Source organism: Dendropsophus ebraccatus, chromosome 6 (assembly GCF_027789765.1).
Source record: "Dendropsophus ebraccatus isolate aDenEbr1 chromosome 6, aDenEbr1.pat, whole genome shotgun sequence".
Classification (NCBI taxonomy): Eukaryota; Metazoa; Chordata; class Amphibia; order Anura; family Hylidae; genus Dendropsophus; species Dendropsophus ebraccatus.
The window spans coordinates 97,209,249-97,227,564 of NC_091459.1; the positions used below are offsets into that span (position 1 = coordinate 97,209,249).

Consider the following 18,316-nt stretch of genomic DNA (forward strand, 5'->3'; position numbering starts at 1 on the left):
CTAGCTACAGCACACTGTCAGCACCTAAGGTAGGGCCCGGGAGCTGACAGATGCCCTTTAATTTTTTTTTTTGCTGGATGGTAAAGCATAGACCTCTCCACCTGTCTAAATCCAACAAAAAATGTATTCAACATACTGTATAGGATGGTGGATTGTGTTGGAAAACATCAAATACCATCCATTCTGCCCATTTAACAAACTTTTTTTATTATAAAGAGATTTTTCAACCCCAAAACGCCCCCACTGTCCCCACCATGATCATGTTGGATATGTTTTAAAATAGTACAACAAAAGTCCAATGGTGTGGTGACGGTAGACAGACTCCAGCCAGAAATTACGTTTTTGTGGGTTTATTCGAAAAGTGATTATTCCCCATATATAACACAGCCTTCCCCAAGCATAAAGGGATCCGAATCCAGACAAAACCCTCAGGTGACTGGCACACATCAGAAGATGCTGTTTACTCCTTGGCTTTTCAGGTTTTAAAATAGTTTCCTATTTTGTACTGGATTGATAGAAATGTGGTTTGAAAGGCGTCTAACTAATATATATGGACATATATGGTGACTAGAGATGGGCTGCATCCAGTGGTGTAGCTACCATAGAGGCAGGGAAGGCGGTTGCTATGGGGCCTGTGGAGGGAGAGGGCCCAGGGAAGATAAGAGCCTCCTGTGTCCTTTTGCTTAACCCCTTATGTACTGCAGTGTGTAAGTGACCCAGTGTTCTCTAACATGCTGCAAAACAAAGAAAGGGTTAATACAGAAGACAATTACCTCTCTGCCTGACTACAGTTCCTGCAGAGGTCAGGGGTTATCAGAACTAATTGTCTTCTGTATTAACCCTTTTTTGTGTTACAGCATGTAAGAGAACACTGAGTCACTTACACACTGCAGTAAATAAAGGGTTAAGCAAAAGGTAGTCTGCTCCTGCACCTATGTATATAACCATAGGATTCTGCCTCTGACCACAAGAGAAATTTTTTTTGGGCTACATCACCGAGTAATTAATATATATTAGTGTGTAGGGGAGGGGGGGGCCCATATAGTTTTTTGCTATGGGGCCCCATGAATCCTAGCTACTCCCCTGGCTGCATCAAAATTCTTCAGCCACCTGTAATCAAATGCAGAGGGTTTGGGTACAGACAAACCAGAGCATGCTTGAGGTCATCTTTAATAATGAGGAGAGGAGAAAAAAGGGAAGAAAGCGGGGGCGCCTCCTGGTGCGATAAAAGATGGCAAGAGTATCAAACACGAGAAAAAGTGTTGCACTCACCTAGAGGAGTTGTGCTGGATTATAGGCACAACTCTATATCAGGCATAGTAAATAGAACACCGCAGCTCCTGCCGGGGTACGTCCAAGGGAGTCGTACGATAAATGATGAAGTAAGCCGGCCACAGCAGGCTTTAGGACCATGTGAAGTCCCGGCTTGTGTAGGGCGCAGGTGTCCAGTAAACCACAGATTGGAGTGGTTATTTCATAGAAGGGATATTTATTAAAATCACAACGACGCGTTTCGGCCGCCAAATATAAGGTGGCCTTTCTCAAGTTTACACAACATACTGAAAAGCATGGGTTTAAATAGTGTATGATATGACATAATGGCTCATCACTTCCGGGGCAACAACATGAATATAAGTGGTGCCTCAAGTGTATATAAGTAAACTAATATAGGGAACAAGTATAAATCATAATATAGACAACGTATATAAGTAGATAAATGCATAACTTACATTTCCTGGGGATTCTGGAGGTCAGCGTCTGGGTCCGGCAAAGTTACGTGAGCGGCCGGGCGTCATTACGTCATTGCGATCGTGCGCCCCGGCGTCATGTGATTCCGGGGTTCCGAAGACGTGGCCTACGGAAACTGCGTAGAACATATTCAGAATAGTATAGTAACGTAAATAGAGTAAATACCGGAGTTAGACATTAAAGATACAGAAGATACAGAAAATACAAAAGGTAAACATATAACTGATGAGTAAATGATCCATCATAAACAAAAACTGGGTTTTTATGATGGATCATTTACTCATCAGCTCTATAGCAGGGATGGGGAACCTTCGACCCTCTAGCTGTTGCAAAACTACAATACCCATCATGCCTGGACAGTCAAAGGCATGATGGGAATTGTAGTTTTGCAACAACTGGAGGGCTGAAGGTTCCCCATTCCTGCTTTATAGAATGAGCAGAAGTAGCAGTCTCTATACAGTGTGCAGAAGTAGCAGTCTCTATACGGCATGTAGAAGTAGCAGTCTCTATATGGTGTGCAGAAGTAGCAGTCTCTATATGGTGTGCAGATGTAGCAGTCTCTATATGGTGTGCAGAAGTAGCAGTCTCTATATGGTGTGCAGAAGTAGCAGTCTCTATACTGTGTGCAGAAGTAGCAGCCTCTACGGTGTGCAGAAGTAGCAGTCTCTATACTGTGTGCAGAAGTAGCAGTCTCTACACGGTGTGCAGAATTAGCAGTCTCTATATGGTGTGCAGAAGTAGCAGTCTCTACACGGTGTGCAGAATTAGCAGTCTCTATACGGCATGCAGAAATAGAAGTCTCTATACGGCATGCAGAAGTAGCAGTCTCTATACGGCATGCAGAAGTAGCAGCCTCTACGGTGTGCAGAAGTAGCAGTCTCTATACGGCATGCAGAAGTAGCAGTCTCTATACGTCATGCAGAAATATCAGTCTCTATACGGCATGCAGAAGTAGCAGTCTATACGGCATGCAGAAGTAGCAGTCTCTATACAGCATGCAGAAGTAGCAGTCTCTATACAGCATGCAGAAGTAGCAGTCTCTATACAGCATGCAGAAGTAGCAGTCTCTATACTGTGCAGGAGTAGCAGTCTCTACGGTGTGCAGAAGTAGCAGTCTCTATCGAATTAGCAGAAGTAGCAGTCTCTATATGGTTTGCAGAAGTAGCAGTCTCTATACTGCATGCAGAAATAGTCTCTATACGGCATGCAGAAGTAGCAGTCTCTATACGGCATGCAAAAGTAGCAGCCTCTATACGGTGTGCAGAAGTAGCAGTCTCTATACTGTGTGCAGAAGTAGAAGTCTCTATATGGTGTGCAGATGTAGCAGTCTCTATATGGTGTGCAGAAGTAGCAGTCTCTATATGGTGTGCAGAAGTAGCAGTCTCTATACTGTGTGCAGAAGTAGCAGCCTCTACGGTGTGCAGAAGTAGCAGTCTCTATACTGTGTGCAGAAGTAGCAGTCTCTACACGGTGTGCAGAATTAGCAGTCTCTATATGGTGTGCAGAAGTAGCAGTCTCTATACGGCATGCAGAAGTAGCAGTCTCTATACGGCATGCAGAAATAGAAGTCTCTATACGGCATGCAGAAGTAGCAGTCTCTATACGGCATGCAGAAGTAGCAGCCTCTACGGTGTGCAGAAGTAGCAGTCTCTATACGGCATGCAGAAGTAGCAGTCTCTATACGTCATGCAGAAATATCAGTCTCTATACGGCATGCAGAAGTAGCAGTCTATACGGCATGCAGAAGTAGCAGTCTCTATACAGCATGCAGAAGTAGCAGTCTCTATACAGCATGCAGAAGTAGCAGTCTCTATACAGCATGCAGAAGTAGCAGTCTCTATACTGTGCAGGAGTAGCAGTCTCTACGGTGTGCAGAAGTAGCAGTCTCTATCGAATTAGCAGAAGTAGCAGTCTCTATATGGTTTGCAGAAGTAGCAGTCTCTATACTGCATGCAGAAATAGTCTCTATACGGCATGCAGAAGTAGCAGTCTCTATACGGCATGCAAAAGTAGCAGCCTCTATACGGTGTGCAGAAGTAGCAGTCTCTATACTGTGTGCAGAAGTAGAAGTCTCTACGGTGTGCAGAAGTAGCAGTCTCTATCGAATGAGCAGAAGTAGCAGTCTCTATACGGTGTGCAGAAGTAGCAGTTTCTACGGTGTGCAGAAGTAGCAGTCTCTATATGGTGTGCAGAAGTAGCAGTCTCTATTGAATGAGCAGAAGTAGCAGTCTCTATCGAATGAGCAGAAGTAGCAGTCTCTATACGGTGTGCAGAAGTAGCAGTCTCTATACGGTGTGCAGAAGTAGCAGTCTATCAAATGAGCAGAAGTAGCAGTCTCTATACGGTGTGCAGAAATAGCAGTCTCTGTTCGTTGTGCAGAAGTAGCAGTCTCTATCAAATGAGCAGAAGTAGCAGTCTCTGTATGGTGTGCACAAGTAGCAGTCTCTATAGCAGGGCTTTAGAGCCCCACCAGACAGGTAGAAGTCCATGCAAAACTAAAACTATTTCTTAGTCTACTTTCACTTGTTTTATAAACTCCGTATAACATTAAAATAAACACAAAATGTAGTCAGTAAATTGTAAGTTGCTAAACAAGAGATTGTTGCAGCCAGGGAAAGGACTGTGCAGTCACGTTTATGATATTTCTCTCGCCAACAACTAGGGGGCACCTCACGCATCTTTTTTCTAGTCGGATGCGATACATGAGACTTCATTTGACATCAGGCGAGAGGCAAAGGGGAGATTTCATAAACCACATCTACTCTGCCGGTGATGTAATCTGCTGCAGACTTGCTGTGCAAATTTCCATGTGAATCTGCGCCAAGTGCATTTGCCCTACATCTTGCCATGATGGACAATGCCACTTGTGTGACTCAGTGCCATCAGTACTCTGCAGTTTTCTCTTCCTTGCCGTGCATGTCCCCCGCCTGTCATAGCACACATTAGCATTTCTCCCACCATGCTGGGGGCTGAAGCTTTTCCACCTGACCAGTTATTTATAAACTGTGCACTAAAAGCAATTTGTCTGATGTCCTTCTATCCAAACTCTTTCCTGCATGCACCTAGGAAGGGAAACATTAAGCCCTGCCACCTCTCTGAGCTCTAAATCTCTAAAGCAGCCAACATCTCCTCTTTAAATTGTTATCTTGAAGGGTATGGATCAGCGCCAGCTGACTGTGAGAAGTGTACCAGGGAGCAGCAGGAGGCGTCTTTAGCCGGGCTAAGTGATTGTGGCAGCAGGACTGCTCTTTTCTCCACAATTATCAGCTCACAGTGTCATATCTCATTTGTGACTGATTTGAAATGAAACACAGCACGGAGCAGAAGTGTCCCTCACCACCGGCGGATTACAAAACAAGGAGCACATTATTAGCACATTTATTTTTATACAGTGTGTCAATATAAGGGAACATGGTTGAAGGAAGGTAGACAAAGCAAGCACAGAGCAGAACCTATCAGGGCCTGGTGGTACTCTATAGGCTATAAAAGCCATTGTAATCAGCGTAATGACACTATTTGAGGCCTATGCAAATGGCGTCAGGGGTACTACGATAAAATACATCACCTAGAACATCACTGCAAGCATAAAGTCATTACTAGAACTGGAAATAGTGAGATTTCTCTCCCACAGAGCAGCCAGAAATGGACGTGTGAAGGCAGAATGCTTTATACTTGTGCTGCCAGATAGTTGTTTATTATTATTATTATTATTATTTTTTTTACTATTTAAGTGTTTGGCTTTATATTATAGTTTTATTATTGGAATAGTGAACCTTCACTCCCCTTTTTGGCCGTACAATTCACCCACAGTAGCCGCTGCTAGGGAAATGTAGCAGTACATGCCATCCATTCAAATGAATAGCAAGCCATGCAAATACATGGATACCCCAGTGCCACCATGGTGGGAATACCACTATTTTTACCATCTGCAAGTTCCATCTCCATTTCAGTTCGCCCTGAGCTAAAGGGTGGAGAGTAGCCACTGTAATATCTAAAAAAACAAAACAAAAAAAACCTTTCTGGGAGCGGTAACACTGCTATAACTGCCTCTCTTCTTCTCTACGTTTCCAGGCACCTCCTCAAGCACAAACGAGTTAGGCACTAAAGTCTGCGTGACAGATTTATCTATTCTACGAAAGTGTATGGTACTATAGAAAGACTGCACAGTAAAGCTTCTCAATTTTTGATATTACTGGGACTGCTTAATCCTTTATACGCACCAGCACCCATACACACTAACCGCACACCTTGGTTTTTTTCCCCCCTTTCTGTGGGTGGCAGTACTGATAGTACGGGTGGGTCAGTTGTGAATACAATTTAGACTGAGATGAGATTATATACACCAAGCTCCTGTAATCTATTTGCAACTTCCCAGTCTGCTTCTGGCTTTCCATCCACTCCCCTCCTGTTTATCTTAGCATATAACTGGGTCCCTCAGTGAGCTGAGTTTGGTGGGAGGAGGCCAGGGATGGAAAAATAGCATAAGGAAAGGCATGGGTATTTTTTTTCTCATAATATACACTACAGAATTTCTTATAATCACTAGAACTATTAATTTATGCAATGCTTGTTGAAACAGTAGTAACCACTAATGTCAGCATTCTGGTGCTCCTTGTTCTCCACTAGAGGAAGCAGAATGATATGATTTTTATTAAGGCCTCAAGGTATATTACTAGCATGCTAAAGCTTAATCCATCTTATATTTTTCCAAAAATACAAAACTTAGCCCATAAGCCACCATATTCACCACTGGCACGTGTTTTTCTTATATTTCCCTCGTACCTTTGATGTAAGCAGGAGTATTTGAGAGGCTTGGGCACTGTGATAGCTTTTATGTTCTAATAAAGGACTATAAACAATACCATTCTTTGTTTTACTTGCAGGTCTGGTAATGGGATTGATAATACGTTATGCTGTGAGATCATATGAACAGGAGGATGGGGCCATGTATGACTGTGAGAGCTTGAAGGACAACCCTACAACACTGCTTATTAATGTCACTAACCATATTTATCAGTATGAGTACCGGGGAGAAATCAACAAGCACAACGTCAAAAATGACCAAGGGAATGCCATGCTACAAAAGGTACCTAAGCTTAGATGTTTTGCACATGGGTATGAGAAATCCCAGTTTATTACCATGGGTCCTGTTTCTAATCCCAAGCAATAAGCTGATGTTTACAGAAAATACATGAAGGAGCCCTGTCCACTGCTGTGGAGTCAGACAGTAAAAAAAAAATCATTCATCTATTGTTTTGTTTTTTAAATGTTATTAATCAGTTTCTAAAGGAAATGTAATTGTCTGAAACAGGTTTATCATACACATTAAAGTGTTGCTGTCGTTATACCTTTCAAAATCTAAATCAACCGTAGATGTGATCTAAAGCAGGTTTGCAATTTACATTCATTTTCTTTTTCTTTTAGTTATCATCAGGGCCGCCATCAGGAATTTCGGGGCCCCATACAACCAAAGTGTCTGGGCCCCCCACATTAATAAAAAAAAAAAAATTGTGTGTGTTCGCCCCACGCCTTGCTGGGAGGTATAATTTGGTTCAGATCAATTCTAGAGAACTGGCTCATATACCCCATTTTCCCCAGTGGCTTAAAATGTAACCTATGTTATACAGTTATAAAATTGTAGAAACTAAATGTGAACAAGGTGCAATTTAAATATCACCATACAGACACTTACTTGTATAGCTGTCTCTTGTGCTCTGTATGCAGTGCATTATATTCACCCCTGCAAAGTACAATTTATAGCGTGTCTACAAGCCCAGCGGGGCTCATTATGATGGAGACTAAAACTTATACAAGAGTGGGGTAGGGGTTCCCCTGTATTCAGAATGCTGTTGAGTACTAGGCAATGCCCCATTTGGGGTTATTGAATTTCGAGGGTCTGGGGGGGGTGATTTGTATATGTTTGTGTATGCTCACTAACATAGAATATGTTGATAAGGCTAATATAATGAGGCTGTTCCATGTTAGTGAGCATATACAAATCACCCCCCCCCCCCCAGGCAGACTAGTTTAGCTCACCCAAGCCAGTGATAGCGAATACATGGCGGTAAGAACGCTTTCTAGGAGATCCTGTTTGTGCAGCAGAGGTGTCTTTATCCTGCTCTGCATAGACCCTCGAAATTCAATAATCCCAGACGGGGCATTGCCTAGCACTCAACAGCATTCTGAATACAGTAGAACCCCTACCCCACTCTTGTATAAGTTTTAGTCTCCATTATAATGAGCCCCGCTGGGCTTGTAGACACGCTATAAATTGTACGTTGCAAGGGTACATATAATGCACTGCATACAGAGCACAAGAGACAGCTATACAAGTAAGTGTCTATTTGAATTGCACCTTGTTCACATTTAGGTTCTACAATATTATAACTGTATAACAGAGGTTACATTTTAAGCCACTGGGGAAAATGGGTTATATGAGCCAGTTCTCTAGAATTGATCTCACACACAGACACCAGCACACATGTATACAGACACCAGCACACATGTATACAGACACCAGCACACATGTATACAGACACCAGCACACATGTATACAGACACCAGCACACATGTATACACACATACAGACACCAGCACACATGTATACAGACACCAGCACACATGTATACAGACATACAGACACCAGCACACATGTATACAGACATACAGACACCAGCACACATGTATACAGACACCAGCACACATGTATACAGACACCAGCACACATGTATACAGACACCAGCACACATGAATACAGACACCAGCACACATGTATACAGACACCAGCACACATGTATACACATATACAGACACCAGCACACATGTATACACACATACAGACACCAGCACACATATATACACACATACAGACACCAGCACACATGTATACAGACACCAGTATACATGTATATATAAACACACAGACACCAGCACACATGTATATATAAACACACAGACACACACTTACTCTGACCAGGGAAGCTCCAGGTCCCAGGTGCTGCAGTCCCTCTCCTCACACAGCGGCTCCCCGCCCCTCCCCCTCCTTCTCCGACATCCCAGGACAAGTGAAAGCAGGAAGAGGAGATAGTGAGGGGCGGGGGAGGGGGCCCTGTGTCTCTACTGCTTCCTGCCTGTGCGGTACAGCTGTCAGGAGCCTGTATGCAGGGAGGCTGGATGGCCGGGCCCCCCTGGATCCTTGTTTGAGCTCGGGCCCCTGACAGCTGTACCCAGGGGTGTAGCTAAAGGCTGATGGGCCCTGGTGCAAAATGTTAGCTTGGGGCCCCCCCATCTCACCCGATCAGGCAAAGTCATATCTAACGTTATATCCAATTACTCTAATGTGCCACCATGTTCTAATGCACTGTCACTGCCTCCACCTCATGTACTGCACTACTGCCCCCTATAATTCATGGACTGTACTGTGTCATTGTCTAATCATTGTATTCCAATCTTTGACTCTCCAGCTGAAAAACTACAACTCTCATCATAAACTGCCAGTTGGAAACGATGGGGGTTGTAGTGCTGCAACCTGAAGAGCCACATGCCGCAAAACTACAACTCCCATAATAAACTGTCAGCAGGGCACGATGAAGTTTGAACTTCTGCAACCTGGAGAAATCACCTGATATCACCTGCAGTCCTGTGTAACACCACATAACACAGTGGTATCTCTGAGTACAGATAATTTAGTAGATTTCACCTGCAGTCCTATGTAACAGCACAGATAACACAGTGATATTTCAGTATAGATCATGTAGTAGATGTCACCTGCAGTCCTATGTAACAGCACAGATAACACAGTGATATCCCTCTGAGTACAGATAATGTAGTAGTCACCTGCAGTTCTATGTAACACCACAGATAACACAGTGATATCTCTGAGTACAGATAATGTAGTAGCTGTCACCTGCAGTCCTAAGTAACACCACAGATAACACAGCGATATCTCAGTATAGATCATGTAGTAGATGTCACCTGCAGTCCTATGTAACAGCACAGATAACACAGTGATATCCCTCTGAGTACAGATAATGTAGTAGTCACCTGCAGTTCTATGTAACAGCACAGATAACACAGTGATATCTCTGAGTACAGATAATGTAGATGTCACCTGCCTTCCTATGTAACACCACAGATAACACAGTGATATCTCTGAGTACAGATAATGTAGTAGCTGTCACCTGCAGTCCTAAGTAACACCACAGATAACACAGCGATATCTCTGAGTACAGATAATGTAGTAGTCACCTGCAGTCCTATGTAACACAACAGATAACACAGTGATATCTCTGAGTACAGATAATGTAGATGTCACCTGCAGTCCTATGTAACAGCACAGATAACACAGTGATATCTTTGAGTACAGATAATGTAGATGTCACCTGCAGTCCTATGTAACAGCACAGATAACACAGTGATATCTTTGAGTACAGATAATGTAAATGTCACCTGCAGTCTATGTAACACCACATATAACACAGTGATATCTCTGAGTACAGATAATGTAGCAGTCACCTGCAGTCCTATGTAACAGCACAGATAACACAGTGATATCTCTGAATACAGATAATGTAGATGTCACCTGCAGTCCTATGTAACACCACAGATAACAGAGTGATATCTCTGAGTACAGATAATGTAGATGTCACCTGAAGTCCTATGTAACAGCACAGATAACACAGTGATATCTTTGAGTACAGATAATGTACATGTCACCTGCAGTCCTATGTAACACCACAGATAACACAGTGATATCTCTGAGTACAGATAATGAAGTAGCTGTCACCTCGGGGCGCCCCTACTAAATGATGTTCTACAAAATAAGGAAAGTGTCATACAGGGACTCACAGGTGACGTCTTCTTTGATCTGAGGCGTCACTTTCCCTTTTCCTCTCCATCCAGTCCAGTCCTCCATGATGATTCCTTCCAGATATGTTTCATCTTTTCAGAACCTGCGAGACAAACAATTTAGGCTCCGCACATTTCTAGCAGCTTCCTTTCCTTTCTCCCCCCTGTAGGCTCCCAAAGTAACTGCGCTGTGTGGGATGCCCCCTGTATGTAGGATCCCCTGCTGTGCCCCCTGTATGTAGGATCCCCTGCTGTGCCCCCTGTATGTAAGATTCCCTGCTGTGCTGTACTAATAATGCCCCCAGAGGTGCCCCCCATGAGCTAATAATGCCCTCAGAGGTGCCCCCCATGAGCTAATAATGCCCCCAGAGGTGGCCCCCATACACTAATAATGCCCCCAGAGGTGCCCCTAAAAAAACAAACATCATACTCACCTAATCAGCGCTGTGCAGGCAGCAGCTCTTCCTCCTCTTCGGGCTCCATCTTGCGAGCCGCAGGGACGGGACTTCCGGCAGGCGTGATGACGTAACATGATCACGCCTGCCGGAGAGGTCACGTCCCGGCCTCCCATAGGCTGCTGGTATGAAGTGCCGGCAGCCTATGGGAGGGAATACAGGAGGAGGACGCTGACAGGTCCTGCTCCTGTATTCTGATCGCTTTAATGTTCCGCCCGCTCACTGTGCGATCAGTGCATCGCGAGAAGCTGCATGGCCGCAGCTTCACGGGATGCTCAAAAACAAGGGGCAAGGGGGGCCGTGCGGGCCCCCCTAGCGTAGCGGACGGGGGGCGGCGGCCGGCGGGCCCCCCCCCCATGTCTCTTAGGGTCCGGGCCCCATACGGCAGTACCACTTGTACTGCCCTATCGGCGGCCCTGGTTATCATGTTGTAAAACAAAGCTATACTTACCAGAAATCACGTCTAGTCTCCTAAAAGCAGGAAGTCACAGCAATACAGAGTGTCACGGCTCAATGTGCCCATCAATCAAATGATTGATGCCTTCTGTGCGCAGATGACGGAGACTTCCTGTGTTTAGTCTTTTTTTTTTTTTGAAGTGTCTAAACACAGGAAGTCCCGTGTTTTCCATGATAACTGAAAAAAAAAATAATGAATGTAAATTACAAATTTGCTTTATTTCACATCTACTGTTGATTTACATTTAGAAAGTTATGGAAGTGACAATTCAAGGTTCCCATTATCGCAGGTATAAAGTGTGTGACAGTCTGAGACTCCACAACAAATAAGATAGGGGTCAGGTGTGATGGACTTTTTACTGCCCGACTCCTTTGGATTACCCCTCCCAATGAAGAACACAGGAACGTTTGGCAGTGCCAAACATTCATGTGTATAGGAAGGATGGGAGAGATAACTGTACCTGTTCTGAATGGAATAAAGTTGGCCACACACAGTGATAGCTACATAGCTCATAGCTCAATAAATTAGAATATCATCAAAAAGTTTTTCTTTGTAATTAATTCAGAAAGTGAAACCCATATATTATATATATGCAAAAGAACACTGCAGAGACACCATCACATGTCTCGACGTCAGTGAACTAGCCAGACCTTCCCTCCGGGAAGGAACAACCAAGCCAAAGCGTTCTCCAGTCAAGGAAACCACCTCAGCAAGGTATCCATCCACAGACAGCTGTTTCTGGGTTTTTGCCCCTCATCAGTGTGGAGTAGGTTTCTGGCTAGTGGGAGCAATGACTAGTATGTGCATGCAAAAGGACGCTGGTTGACCTCAGGGAGATCAACCAAAACACCGCAGAGACACCATCACGTGTCTCAACGTCAGTGTATTCTAGAACATTGCCCCCTGGGAAATCGAATATGCAAAAGAACACTGCAGAGACACCATCACATGTCTCAACGTCATGGCTAGTTCACTGACGTCGAGACATGTGATGGTGTCTCTGCAGTGTTCTTTTGCATATTCGATTTCCCAGGGGGCAATGTTCTAGAATACACTGACGTTGAGACACGTGATGGTGTCTCTGCGGTGTTTTGGTTGATCTCCCTGAGGTCAACCAGCGTCCTTTTGCATGCACATACTAGTCATTGCTCCCACTAGCCAGAAACCTACTCCACACTGATGAGGGGCAAAAACCCCGAAACAGCTGTCTGTGGATGGATACCTTGCTGAGGTGGTTTCCTTGACTGGAGAACGCTTTGGCTTGGTTGTTCCTTCCCGGAGGGAAGGTCTGGCTAGTTCACTGACGTCGAGACATGTGATGGTGTCTCTGCAGTGTTCTTTTGCATATTCGATTTCCCAGGGGGCAATGTTCTAGAATACACTGACGTTGAGACACGTGATGGTGTCTCTGCGGTGTTTTGGTTGATCTCCCTGAGGTCAACCAGCGTCCTTTTGCATGCACATACTAGTCATTGCTCCCACTAGCCAGAAACCTACTCCACACTGATGAGGGGCAAAAACCCCGAAACAGCTGTCTGTGGATGGATACCTTGCTGAGGTGGTTTCCTTGACTGAAGAACGCTTTGGCTTGGTTGTTCCTTCCCGGAGGGAAGGTCTGGCTAGTTCACTGACGTCGAGACATGTGATGGTGTCTCTGCAGTGTTCTTTTGCATATTTGATTTCCCAGGGGGCAATGTTCTAGAATACACTGACGTTGAGACACGTGATGGTGTCTCTGCGGTGTTTTGGTTGATCTCCCTGAGGTCAACCAGCGTCCTTTTGCATGCACATACTAGTCATTGCTCCCACTAGCCAGAAACCTACTCCACACTGATGAGGGGCAAAAACCCCGAAACAGCTGTCTGTGGATGGATACCTTGCTGAGGTGGTTTCCTTGACTGGAGAACGCTTTGGCTTGGTTGTTCCTTCCCGGAGGGAAGGTCTGGCTAGTTCACTGACGTCGAGACATGTGATGGTGTCTCTGCAGTGTTCTTTTGCATATTCGATTTCCCAGGGGGCAATGTTCTAGAATACACTGACGTTGAGACACGTGATGGTGTCTCTGCGGTGTTTTGGTTGATCTCCCTGAGGTCAACCAGCGTCCTTTTGCATATATTATATATAGACATGACAAAGAGAGTGACCTTTTTCTATTGTTTATTCTTGTTAAAGGACAAGTGCCATGAAAAACTTTTTCCCAGTAATTGAAGCACATTACGAAGTTATATAACTGTGTAATATGCTTCAATCATCTATCTGCCTCCCTTCCCTGTCTTTTCCCCCCTCCACCCCCCACCAGGAAGTGTCCTAACTCACACAGACCTGATTACTGTCGCCACCGTCACCAAGCTCTTCTCTCAGCTCCTTCTCCTGTTACACTAGCCTCCCCCTTCCCCTGCCTTGTCAGGTGACAGACTTTCTCGGCTCCCATTGGCTGAACAACTGCAAGCCATCACTTGGACTGGGGAGGGGGAGGCTGCTGAAACAGGACCTAGAGCAGCCCTCCTGCTGATGACTCATCCTCACAAGAAGGAGCTGCCTGGTAACGGTGATGACAGTAATCAGGTCTGTGTGAGTTTAGTGCACTTCCTGGTGGGGGGTGGAGGGGGGAAAAGACAGGGAAGGGAGGCAGATAGGTGATTGAAGTATATTACAGAGTTATATAACTTTGTAATGTGCTTCAATTACTGGGTAAAAGTTTTTCATGGCACTTGTCCTTTAATGTTGACGATTGGGTTTGCCTTGGCTGTAAGCCATAAAGATTCATTATCTCAGAAAATTAGAATAATTAACCCAAAATACCTGCAAAGGCTTCCTAGGTATTTAAAAAGGTCCTTTAGCCTGGTTCAGTAGGCAACACAATCATGGGGAAGACTGCTAACTTGACAGATGTCATTGTCACACTCCACAAGGAAGGTAAGCTCCAAACGGTCATTGCTAAAGAAGCTGGCTGTTCTCAGAGTGCTGTATCAAAGCATAATAATGGAAAGTTGAGTGGAAGGAAAAAGTGTGATAGAAAAAGATGCTCAAGCAACCGGGATAACCACAGCCTTGATTGGATTTTTAAGAAAAGCCCATTCATAAATTTTGTTCATAGATTCATGAGATTCATAATGGCCTGCTGCTGAAGTAAATGCTTCAAGAGCCACCACTCACAGATGTATCCAGGACAAGGGCTAAAAGTGTCGCATTCCATGTGTCAAGCCACTCATGACCAAAAGACAACGCCAGAAGTGTCCTACCTGAACCAAGGAGAAAAAAAACTGGACTGTTGCTCAGGGGTCAAAGGTGTTTTCAGATGAAAGTAAATTTTGCATTTCATTTGGAAATCAAGGTCCCAAAGTCTGGAGGAACAGTGGAGAGGCTGTACACAATCCAAGCTGCTTGAGGTCTAGTGTGAAGCTTCTACAATCAGTGATGGTTTGGGGAGCCATGTCATCTGCTGGTGTAGGTTCACTGTGTTTCATCAACACCAAAGTCATGGCTGCCGTCTACCAGGAAATTTTAGCGCACTTCATGCTTCCCTCTGCCAACAAGATTTTTGGAGATAGAATTTTCATTCTCCAGCATTCTCCTGTCCACACTGCAAAAATTACCAATACCTGTTTTAATAACCACAGTATCACTGTGCTTGATTGGCCAGAAAACTTGCCTGACCTTAACCCAATAGAGAATCTATGTGGTTTTATCAAGAGGAAGATGAAAGATACCAGACCCAACAATGCAGATGAGCTGAAGGCTGCTATGTTATGGGCGTGCCACAGGTTGATCGCCTCCATGCCACGCCATCAGTCAGCCATGCAAAAGGAGCCCTGACCACGTATTGAATGAATTTACTGTACAAACTTTTCATTTGACTAACATTTCTGTGTCAAAAAGATTTTTACAGTTGGTCTTATATAATATTCTAATTTTCTAAAATAATAAAGTTTGGGTTTTCCTTGGCTGTAAATAATAATAATAATAATAATAACCATAGTAACCAAAATTAACAGAAATAAACTCTAGAAAAAGTCTGTTTGTAATGACTATAATATAGGTGTTTTACTTTTAGAATGGAATTACTGGAAAAAAAAAATTTTTTTATGGTATTCTTATTTATTGAAATGCACTTGTATGATGAAGGACTATATCTGAAACATGTGTATTGGGGCATTTAATGGTCATTTATGGATTATTGGAGTTCTGGGTTTCCTGAGGACAGGGAATCTCCTTACACCACACATAAAACAGCTGAAGATAATATTAAGATAGAAAAATATAAACATTGGGAAGAAAACAGGAGGAGGCGCACAAAGGGTCTTTTATTTTCTAGTGCCTGCACTGAGTTGTAAGACAATGTCTTATTTGTGAGCATATAGTTTGCTGAATAGACAATATAAAAATAGGAATAGAAGATTGTGAAATAATGAGAATTTTTTGTCATGTAAACTTTTGTACTATTTATGCTAAGCGTCGGCAAAATAAAGTAAAATCTAGGAGCCATCAATAATAACTGAGAACTCAGAAAGATATAGGGGCTGAAATGAGGGTTTTCGCTTTAAGATCTTCCAAAACAAACCAATTTTTAATTGGAATATAACAAAAAATGCTCCAGGGTTTAAATATTACTGTTACATACTTTTTGGCTATGTTCACACTACATAAAAGTACTTTGTATGGTGTGGAACACTGCCTCTCCTTCTATGGGATTCCGTCCGGAGCGTATACACATCATGTCAGTTCACACAATGGAGCGAGCTGCTCCGGCCGCTTGCCTAATTGTGTGCTATGAGAGTTCTGATGCGGGCACGCGGTGAAGCGCCCACCTCAGAACACTGGGGCCGGAAAGATCATCTGGCCAGTACTGCAGTACTGGCTGGGATGATCTTGGCAGGGACTGGCCGTTCCGTGACCCGGCCGGGTCACAGAACGGCCGACCTCTTACAGTGTGTGAACATGGCCTTATGGCGACCTTATGAAAGGTCCACCTGACGTGTCAAAAGTCAGTGGACACACATGCCCAGTAGCTGTGTCCCGATGCCTGGATTCTCAGGCACACTGGTGTCAGACTGAGTTGTTCGGCGGCCAGGGGTCTTGTTAGCGTCATTAACGACCCAGTGATCTGACTCCCCTCTTTGATACAAGTATCAAGACCAACAAATTACCAGTCAAGTAATCATCTACAAACTGATTAAGAGGCCATTAATTAACGCTGGTTGCGGTATTATCTCAAGATTACACTTCCTATTCCCAGAGGAACCCAATTTTGTAGAGTACACCAGAAGATAGGATTATAGCATGCCATACTCAATACTGTTTACATTATGACTTAACATTATACTTTGCAGTTGGGACTGGGGATTGACCTTTCCTGCCTTTAAAGAGGTTATCCAGAATTACAACAACATGGCCACTTTCTTCCAGAGGCAGCACCATTCTTATCTCCGGTTTGGGTGGGATTCTGTAACTCAGTTCCTTTGAAGTGAATGGAGCTTAATTGCAAACCACACCTGAACAGGAGACAAGAGTGGCCATGTGTTTGTAGTGCTGGATAACTTCTATAGGGTGCCTTCACACACATCGGATCCGCTGCGGATCCAGTGTCAGTGCATCCCTATGAGAATATATACTTGCAGTGGGATTGACATCCCGCTGTGAGAATGTTTTTAACTCCCCGCCAGCCAGAGCATACATCACCTCCTTCCCGCTCCGGCTTGCTTCGGGGGTTCTCAGCAGGACGTCCCACTCAGCCAATCAATGGCTGCAGCGGGGCAGTGTACTGATTGGCTGAGCGGGATGAGCAGACGCCGGGAACCCCCGAAGCAAGCCGGAGTGGGGAGGAGGTGATGTATTTTATGGCTGCCGGGGGGGATTAACGTATATACTCGCAGCGGGGTGTCAGTCCTGTTGCGAGTATGTATTCTCATAGGGATGCACTGACAAAGGATCCGCAGCAGATTTAGCTGCGGATCCAGTGTGTAGGAAGGCTCCCTTAAAATGACACTGTCACCCCCTATTTGCATTCTGACTGCTTTCCACAGGTGTAAAGGGTAAATGTTACAGCTTTCATTACTTATTTTATATTATACCTCATGGTGCTTGTTCTGGTAAAAAGTGGTTTTTATTATCTGTGGATTGGTATATGTGGGCGGGGCTTCGCTGGCTAAGCACCACTTAGCCCCGCCCCATCTGTGACGTAATCACCGCTTAGGCCCCGCCCCACAGCTAAATTAGTCATTTTAAACGTTTTTAATTATGTAAAAATGACAAAATGGGGTGACAGTGTCACTTAAATGTGAATTGTACATCATCCACATCAGAATACCTAAACTGTAGCGATTTTGTCCTTTTTCAAAAAAATTTGGGCTAGGATACCCTGTCTATTCTTTTGTAATAGTGGAGACAGCCCCTCTTGATATTGGGGATGGCTGAACCAAAGGGTTCCCCAACAGTAAAATGTAGGGTTTATCAGGGAAGTGATGCTGCATTACCTTGCTGGGTTCACACTATGTATATTTCAGTCAGTATTGTGGTCCTCATATTGCAACCAAAACCAGGAGTGGATTAAAAACACAGAAAGGATCTGTCCACACAATGTTGAAATTGAGTGGATGGCCGTCATATAACAGTAAATAACGGCCATTATTTCAATATAACAGCCGTTGTTTTAAAATAACAGCAAATATTTGCCATTAAATGGCGGCCATCCACTCAATTTCACCATTGTGTGAACAGAGCCTTTCTGTGTTTTCAATCCACTCCAGGTTTTGGTTGCAATATGAGGACCACAATACTGACTGAAATATACATAGTGTGAACCCAGCCT

General features: G+C 44.1%; 1 protein-coding gene across 1 annotated transcript in view; it reads left to right on the top strand.

Moving 5' to 3' along the window:
* The window catches only part of SLC9A9 (solute carrier family 9 member A9), a 540,762-nt gene that overhangs the window by 19,110 nt on the left and 503,336 nt on the right, over window positions 1-18,316 (top strand). Inside the window, exon 2 of the mRNA XM_069975404.1 lies at window positions 6,633-6,835. Coding sequence (XP_069831505.1) covers window positions 6,633-6,835 — 203 coding nt within the window. The remainder of the gene's footprint in view (window positions 1-6,632; window positions 6,836-18,316) is intronic.